The sequence below is a fragment of the Austrofundulus limnaeus genome, unplaced genomic scaffold (assembly GCF_001266775.1).
Source record: "Austrofundulus limnaeus strain Quisiro unplaced genomic scaffold, Austrofundulus_limnaeus-1.0 Scaffold70, whole genome shotgun sequence".
Lineage (NCBI taxonomy): Eukaryota > Metazoa > Chordata > Actinopteri > Cyprinodontiformes > Rivulidae > Austrofundulus > Austrofundulus limnaeus.
Genome location: NW_013952472.1, coordinates 1,184,231 through 1,194,004, shown reverse-complemented (window position 1 = coordinate 1,194,004; position 9,774 = coordinate 1,184,231). Strand labels below are relative to the sequence as shown.

General features: G+C 36.8%; 1 protein-coding gene across 1 annotated transcript; it reads right to left on the bottom strand.

Moving 5' to 3' along the window:
• Positions 1 to 7,095: 7,095 nt before the first annotated feature.
• On the bottom strand, positions 7,096 to 9,564 carry mtg2 (mitochondrial ribosome-associated GTPase 2; the record flags this gene model as incomplete). The annotated part of the gene is given in 5 exon segments (XM_014010544.1): positions 7,096 to 7,561; positions 7,643 to 7,781; positions 7,867 to 8,085; positions 8,295 to 8,410; positions 9,417 to 9,564. Coding segments are annotated over 5 exon segments (1,011 nt in total), but the record flags the coding sequence as incomplete, so codon positions are not given.
• Positions 9,565 to 9,774: the final 210 nt, after the last annotated feature.

The following is a 9,774-nucleotide window of genomic DNA, read 5'->3' as shown; positions in this document are numbered from 1 at the left end:
ACCATTTGCTCTACATAACTGATCTAATTTTGTCATCGAAAAGCCTAAGTGGACAATTTATTCCATCAGAAAGCAGACAAATACACCGTCATTGTGATGGCGACAGACGAAGGAAAACCAAAACCACTATCCAGCTCCTGCACTGTCATTATCAACACAGAGGGTGGAAATAACCACATTCCTGTGTTTACGGAAGAAGCTGTGAGCATCTAGTGATTTCGTGTAACTTAAAACCTGATGATTTAAACACATTTATTACATCATCTTCAACACTTTTGTACCCCAGGCCTCAGAAAGAGTGAAAGAAGGACTGGAAAATGTTTTTGTTTCACGTCTACAAGTTGCAGATGATGACCCCAGAGGGACAAGGGCCTGGAAGGCTGAATATAAAATCCACGGAGACAAAAACAACAATTTCAGAATCATCACTGATCCCGAGACAAATGAAGGTCTATTGTTTGTCAATAAGGTATTTATCTCTGTTCTTACCAAAAGTGCTTTAAACACATCTCTCTCCACATTAACCTGGAGACTTTCAAAGATACAAAAAAAGTAATTATTCAATAATGCAAAGCAATATTTATAACAGGCTTTATAGCATCTTCGAGAAGACCAACAAGCTGTTGTTGACTCTTGCCGGTCATCTAGGATATATGAGCTTTTTCTTTCAAAGTTGCATGTTGCAAATGACTAATGTGAGGTTTTATTACTGGGTTGGGTGATGCCAGCATTTTTCTTAAAAGTAACACTTGGATATTTTAATTTTTTAACAGCGTCTTGACTTTGAGGATGATCCTGTGAAAGACATCACAATCACTGTGGAAAATGAGATCCCGTACTTTACATGCAGAGTGATAAGGCGCAACACACAACAACAAGATGTGGGGGACAAGTGGAGGGTTGAACCTAACCACGGTGCGCACAGTCACTCAACAAAGCCTAAACACTCTGAAATGTCACTAGATTCAAAGAAGCACTGAAGGTGATAAAAGTATTCTTTTACAACTAAAACATGTTTGTTTTGTACGTGTAGGGTATTCAGTCAACCTAGTAAAAGAAAATAAAGTTTATTCCGGACATCATGAGCTGCTGATAGAAGTGTCAGATCTCCAAGGAATGACAGCTGTCCACAAACTGTCGGTGATTGTGTGTGACTGCATGGACGTAACGCAACCAAACTGCAGAAACCCAAAAGCTTCTAGATCCAAACTCAGAGGAGATGCTCTGGGAATATTTTTTTCTCCATCTTACTGCTTGCAGGTAGATACAAATCCTAATTGTTGATCAATTATTAAAATGATTGTGACAATAACTTGACATGGTGTCTTTTTGTTTGGTCTTTATTCTAGGTTTGCTACTTGTTACTTTTCTGGTGTCAAGCAAGGATAGGAAGATAAAGATCTCAGAAGGCGTTTCTGGACATTTGATAATAAGTAACACGGAGGAACCAGGAACTGACTGCAACGTAAATATCTTCAGTTGTAGTTATTTCTAATGACTTATCACATACAGATGCACAAAAATAAAACATGCAGAAGATTTACAGATATTTTTCATTTCTTATAATTGAAATGCCCAATAACTAATTTCCTCTTTTTTAAACAATGAATTTTTTTCATTTATTTAACTGACTCTAGGAATGTATTTGACGGTTGCAGTTTCACAGTAAACATTTTAAATTTGATTTTTTTTTGTTTAAGAATCCCTTTGAGCTGATAAACAACAGCAACCACGAGGAACAGATGCTAATAAAATCCCAAGTTGTTCCTGTGACCATGGCACCAGTAAGTGTTGTAAACTATATTCTAATTTTATTGCCTTAATATTTTCCTAAAACATTCAACATAAAATTGTTTTAAATAAAAATATTAGCCAAGTAAATTAAAGACAGGTTTTCACAGTGAACAACAGCTATAAACCAAAAAATTTATTTTAAAGAAATTACTTACATTCTGCAGAAAAAAGCCCCAGTTTTACTGGTTGAGTAAAGAACACAAACATTTGTGTACTTATATTTTTGTGGGAAGAAAGGAAGGAAGGAAGGATACACTTTATTTCATTTTTGTTATTTTTTTAATTTTTTTTTTAGCCAGGAGGAGCTAGAATATACTTTGTTCCCATGAAGGGAAATTACAGTTCAGAACCCATTCAAGAGATATAGACAAACTTGGAGAACAGGTTCTCTGGGTTAAATCTGTTAATAAGATTTAGGCATTTTTCCCTTGCTTCTGTGTCTGATTCTAAATTAACTATTAATGAGTTTATCTCAGTAAAATAGACAAACTCATTACTCCTAATTCAAAGTTATAAAGAATAGTGTTTAAAATACTCTGTCAATTCTTGGAATTCACCTTTAACAAAATAATTATGACCAGAATATGAATTTAGGAAGTCTAACATCTGCTATTTTTTAAATATTTTTTTACAACATAAGAGTATGGTTATTATTCTATTGTATCTAATTCCTAAAATGTGTTTACATTAAACTATTATTAAAAAATGTTTACAAATTGTAAGTTTTGTCAGCAAAGAACCCAGAATTTAGACAGACTCAAAAAGATCAAAAAATGGGAATAACCAAAGCTGGCATGGAAGCAAACTATTTACAACAAAATAAACTCAGGAGGACATGAAAGAAAAGACATAAGAGAACGCTGAGCGGAGGAGAGGAGGCAGAGAACCAAATATAAAGCTGATGAGAATATGGAAACAGCTGGGCTGAGAGTGGCAACAGGTGAGGATGACTGACAGGAAAACTAAAGAGGCAGGCTGAGAGTGAATGAAGGCAACACAGAGAGCAAGCACAAGAGGGAGACAGAACACGAGACACAGATCCTCACGCAAATGTGACAATTTAAGTTAGTATTTTTTACTTTTCAGGTGTCCTTTGAGTTGGGAAACCACAGTAATCATGGTGAACAGATGCAAATAAGATCTGAAGGTGAACTTGTGACCACATCACCAGTAAGTGCTGTAAAGTATATTTTACTAATAACATCTACACAAAGCAGATTATTTTTTAGATCTCATAGAACTTATTAAAAATATAATCTAATTCTACCAATTAACCAGTGTCAGCGATGTCATTTATTTGACATAGCTGACACGTGTTTTTCAAGAGAAATCCACAAGGTCTTGTATCGCAATCCAACAAACCAAACTGGATTCAAGTTGTGCACCTGCTTTAAAAATTACTCATGTAGGTGTGTTTTACCAATAAGTAACTTTTTATTTGTTACACATTTTATCTTCTAAAACACATCTATACCTGCAGATCTACAATTGTCTGAATGAATGAACCAGTGAAAACAAAATAAACTAACCATACAGACCATACAATTCTTAGTTTGTCCACTTTTTACAGTCCTTACAAACACAGTTATTGAGTTGTGCCTGCACACGTGCACTGAGCAAATGCTGTAGCTCTGAAAAACCATGAAACTACAAATATCTAATAGTAAAACAACTCAAATATAAAAATATAGACTGATATAGTTCTAAACAGCCAAATGAAAATATCTGGCTTTGTTTTCTAAAGGCTGGGAGACAGAAAGATATACTGCTGTAGATTCTCAGTGATCCAGGACATGGGAAATTACAAAATAAGTAATACATAAAAATCATAATTTAAACTGCATAAACCTCTTAAATAACCCTGCTTAGACTGGCAGCTTTGCCTCTTTTATTTTCTTCTTTCCACTGTGACAAATGATATTGATTAAAACTATACTAACAATGAGCTGTAATCGAGGTTTAAACTCTTGTCGTCGTTCAAGTAATAACAAACACCAAAGCTAACTCTGAACCGCTTGGAATGACATCTTCACTCACGGTACTGACATTTTTCAATTTGTTGTCATGTTTTGCTACTGTTAAAGTTTTTAATACTGAGTCATTCTGCTATGCCAAACCACAACCGTTTGCTTTAAATTGTAAAATACCATTAAATGTTTTATTGACAAGTTCATGAGCCAGCAAACGAGGACTTCCCAAGGAGTTGGATCATCCAGGCAGATGAGACACCAGCTGGTGAATAAAATTGTGGTACTTCTAAATATTTTTATGTATCTCCTAATGTTAAGAATAGCACCTAAATAATTTAATAATTTAGATTTTGTTGTATAAAACATATTTTTTAGACTTTTACCGCATTTTTAACAAACACCACCTTTTAACTCTTCTGATTTTCAAGGACTGGATGAGGCAAAGCCAGCATCATCAGTACATTATAATAAAAAGCGTCCTGGAAATAAAGCTGGGAGCCATGCATGCCCATGGTGTAGAACTGAGTGATTATGAACCAGATGTCTACGCTGAAGAAGGAGACATGGAACACAACTATGAACTTGATGACATTTCTATTACTGAACTTTCCTTTGACCCAGACTTAAACCTGGATTCTAGGTTTTTTCCTCTGGCTTCAGTTTGTTTGCCTGGTAAAATCCCTGCCCAGAGTGCAAAGAATTAATACACCAACTCAGTTAAACATGCTGCAGAAATGTAACTCATCACATCGAACTGAGGATTAGTTTGCAAGGTTGTGTGGTGAGATACATAGAACGTTGGTTAAAAACTTTATGATAATTGGATATTGTCAAAATATGATGAATACCTATGAGTCCCCTGAAGGAAATATCTGATATAATCATAAAGAATGTTTTGAAGCACTTTTCTGATCAGTTTCAACAACTATATGGTTCTGTTGTACTTCCCCTGCACATTGGCAAAGTTATTTTTAATACCAGCAGGGAAATCCTGATATCCAAGTATGGTTTGCGGTTTCCTCTTTCAAATGACATCAACAAATCCTCATTAGAATATGCAAAAAATAGGATTCAGACCCATTTTTCAACTCAAATCTCTGGAACCACTTATGATATCAGGATGATCTTGAGATAAAATGTTGCTTCAAAAGCCAAGAATGTGAAAATGTGCTCTGTTTAATATGACCTAATCACTTAATCCCTGATCTGATGTGACGTCACAACCTTGAGTAGCAGCAAGATTACATTTCTTGTACATATTTTTATTTATTTATTTTTGCTTTTATAAAATTTTGCAAGTTGTTTTTATTGTTTAGAAGTTTGCATTTGTTAAGGCCCTGTCACACTAGACAACTTGTGCCAACTTACAAACATTTTAAAGACATCTACATTGAAGACAGAATTGAAAAAATCAGCAGGAAGCTTCTTTTCTGTGTGCATAATGTAATTCTCACAAATTGATCAAATATATAACTTTTATTAGCAATTTAGACATAAAAATGATTTACAAGTTAGCATAAGTTGTGTAGTGTGACAGGGCCTTTACATAATAAAATAGAGCTTACTGTGTGTTGAATTACAAATAGATAAATAATAAATAAATAATAAATACTCACCCTGTAGCTTCTGTGTCTATTGTTTACTTGGGTAAATCTGAACTACTATTCAAAAATTGTACTGGGAATATGTTCAATGTCTTCACAATCAGGTCCGATTATTTCACTTGTATCTGAAAAACAAGACCGCAAAGAAGACACAAGTCAAAAATACTACATTTCATCCCAATTTTTTGCAACACAACAAACAAAACCAATAATCTTAGAAGATGATCAAAACCTACTGAACCAAAATCCTACTGGAAGCAAAGTTATCAGTGTGAGAGACAACAAGTATTGACTCTAAGTCTAAACACAAAAAAAAAATGAAAAGGAAACATAAATCTTGGTGTCCAAAGATGATATTTACAAAGGCAGGCAGTGTTGTCTGTTGTAAAATGCACCTCTCAAGACTGAGTCTGAAGCAAGCTTGTTCCTTCTTGGGCGGCCCCTTGTTCAGGTTCATTTGAGGGCCCACTGCTTCCCCTGCCGCGCTGCCCTCTGGTGGGGTGTGCCTTTGCCCACCGGTGGCTCTTGATGTCTGGGGCACACACCGACAGACAGATAGATGTGTGCGCGTGTGTGTGTGTGTGTGTGTGTGTGTGTGTGTGTGTGTGTGTGTGTGTGTGTGTGTGTGCAAAGCACTACTTTATTATGTAAAAGAATTATAAAGGCTAATATTTGCATGTCTAGGGAAAAAACATAAAATATATAAAACGGGTTTTTTAATATTACCACTGCTAGTACTATTTTTGACTTGTGTGTAATTTTGCATTATATTTTTATTTGTAAATACCTGTAAAAGTAACCTAAATGTATTGCGTATATATTACTTTACCTATCAAAATAAAGTAATTATAAAAGTATGCAGTTTTACATATCTCACCTTTACAACAAAAAAATCTGTTGGAAAATTCGATCAAAATCAACCATGTTATGGTTATTTAAATAGTAAATACACCACACACCTTCATGTTAAGAGTGGGCGAGCTCCCTGACCCAAGATGGCCGCCGAGTGAGGACATCAGTCTTCACTGGCCAACAGCGGGTACGACTTATCAAGCCTTTATATATAGATCTATGGGTGTGTGTGCTCTGTGATGAGAAAGCTTGGAGAGACACAGCCCAGAGGAGGAGCTGATCCCAAAAGACCGAACCGGTCATCTTTGCTCCCCTGCCTGCTGCCTCAGGACACTACAGGATTTCTCAAACAGGCATGAATGAGTCAAAGCAAGACTTTGGGCATGTTTTGATGAAAGGATAACATTACAACATGACATAAAACTCAAAAAAGTTTATTTTACATGATATCGCCCCTTTAAAGCTTGGGATGTCATTGATTGAATCAACGATTGAAGATCTGACACTAAAAGTTTTTTTTTCTCAATACATGTGTCGGAGCTTCAAACAGCTCATCACTAAAAAAAGGAATTCCATTAGGTTTGTAGTATTTGTGTACTTAAAAGTACCATAAACTGTCTGACCTGTCAAATCAAAAATATAAAATGTAATTAAAACAGTGCTGATTGTTTTGAAACTTGAGGCATTTTAAGAAAATCATCCATGATCATTAAATGCGGCCCTGTATGGTTTGTTTGAACAACAGATACTAACATTCACAGATATATCCTTGGAATATCTGATTATCAACCTCTGTTAAGCTGTTGTAAACAATATTATTTAAGGATAAAAACTACAGATAAATACGGATATTCACAAATAAAGAAAAACAAAAATGTTTCTGTTTGCACGTTTATTTTACATTTAAATACATTCAAAATTAACCTGTGTTAATCCTATGAATGAATGTTTTCTACCACCTAACAGGTTTGTCTTCTGAAGTACATTGGAGGTGCCCATCGTACAACTCTCTAAGATGGAGGATGAGCTCCTCTGTGTTTTGTCCTGTGAGGGCAGATAAAGCAATGATCCTCTGGGTGACGCGGCTCTTTAGAGCCAACAGGTTTTCCTGGGCCTCAGGAAGGTCCACCTTGTTGGCTACAATGACCTGAGGCCGCTGGGACAGGCTGGGCTCATACTGGTCCAGTTCATAGCACAGGTGTTGGAACTGAGCCCAGGGCTCTGGTACCGACAGGTCCAGAACAAAGAGGAGGAAACGACAGCGCTCTATGTGACGCAAGAAGGAAAGACCCAAGCCTCGATTTAAATGGGCTCCTCTGATGATGCCTGGAATGTCAGCAACTGTGCAAAACAAATGTAGAAAAACAAATTACACCCAAGTAAATCCTATAATAAACTGATGCTTTTCTTCAAGCCAACTACCTGCAACCTGCTCATAGTCTCTGTACTCAACGATCCCAACATGTGGATTGAGAGTTGTAAAAGGATAAGCAGCTACAGCAGGCCTGGCATTGGAGATGGCTCTCAACAGGGAGGATTTCCCCGCATTAGGAAAACCAACCTGAAGACGTACAAGCACACAGATCAATACGACTCGAACAGTACATTTCCCAAAAGCCTGTTTAAAAATACGGCCTTCCTCTCACCAGTCCAGCATGGGCCATTGTGCGTAACTCCAAATGTAGGACCCGCTCCTGGCCTGGCATACCTGGGGTCGCCGTCATTGGGGCGCGGTTCTCGTTTGATAGAAAGAACCGGTTTCCCTTTCCCCCCAGTCCCCCAAATGCTGCGACATACTCCTGACCGTGCTCAGAAAGGTCAATTATGGTTACCCCCTGCTCCTTCACTATCGTTCCTAATGGCACCTAAACAAATGGATATCACAGGAGAAGACAGAAACAAGAGAAAACAAAGTGAAGTGTTGCTGATCACTTTTAATTTTACAGATACTGAGGAGGTGGTAGCAGATAGTCATTCACAACACATACTCTGATTTTGACATATAATATTGAAAAGATTGCAATGTAGACTAGACCTTTAATTCTTGATGAAGAATTGAAACATCTGGACTTACAGAAATATAGGTTGCGTGGCCATTCCGACCATAGCAGTTCTTGGTGCCACCCGGCTCCCCGTTCTGTCCTCTGCAAATTTGCGGCACTTTTGCCAAGGATTTCACAAACCGGTCAGCTGAAAGCCAAAAATGAAAAAAAAAAAAGAACAAGAACCTGAAGTGTGTTGAAAAAAGCTCTGTAAATTACTGTTCTGTAGACAAAGTCAATTATCTGTAAAGGTAATGACTGAAACTGCACTCCTTCTGTGAGGTGGTTAGTTTGGAACAATAAAACATGTCCACTTGTTCTCACACATCAAATGACTCATGCCAAACTCACTGTTTTGTCAGGTAAACTGTAGAATAGACATTGTTGTAACTAGTGATGGCCAAATGTAACTTTTCTGAAGCAGTGAAGCTTGTTTAAAAGAAACAGTTTGTTACTCAAAGCTTTTCAGCAGTTTATTTGGCACCATCTTGTGGCCAAAAGAATGAAGAGCAGCTTGAAACAACAAAAAAGCCGATGACGGAGATGACAGCTGTTTTTTAATATTACACTATATTTCTGTCTGATATCAGGTTGTCATTGTGTTGCTTTAAACAGGTATTTTGTGGGTGAAAGAATAAAGTTATGATTAATTGATAAACAAATAATTTCGATGAATAAGCTTTAAAAGTGAGCCATAGGGTATGTTTACTTTAACATCATATACCTTACAAACATGTAGTGTTTTACTTTTCCTGGGATAAAAGTGCTTATAATTAATAATTATTTAATTTACCTTTGGGATCAATAAAGTATTTTTGAATCAATTTTGAATAAACTAGTAAACTAAACGCATAACTCTGTCTGGCTCTATGTCTCGCTTTAAGTAGCTTGCTGGTTTGTTATATTTTGCACAAATTTGCCATCAAAACACCCCACAAATAAAGCAGATGATTCACTTCCTCATAAATCTTTGAATCAGGTACCAAAGCAGTGATGTAACTTCGGCACCTTCGATGCCTCATACATCATTGATCGTGTGACTTTTGCCAACTGGATCGAACTCTGACAGTGCTTCTGAAACAGTGTGTTGTCTTTTTAATACATGCACAGGAGCTTCAGCTTCAAACGCCCATCACTGGCTGTGAACAACTCACCCTTTAAAATGATGCTTCCTCCGTCACCTCCATTCCCTCCATCCGGACCGGCCCATTCTTTTAGGTGCTGACTCAGAAAACAGCAGGCACCTTTACCACCAGAACCAGCCTCCAGCTTCACACGGCAATAGTCCACAAAGTGACGAGTCTGTAATTTAAAAGTGACTTGATGTGAAAGCAAACACTGAAAATATTTGTAATTTCCCACTCCAAGTACAATAAGTAAGTAATCACAGTGGGATCCTAAAAGTGCAAATTCTCTGGTTTTGTGTGAGTTTATTTCAAAATGCAGCTTTCACTTCAAATGTTCTCAGAACATATATATATATATATATGTGTGTGTGTGTGTGTGTGTGTG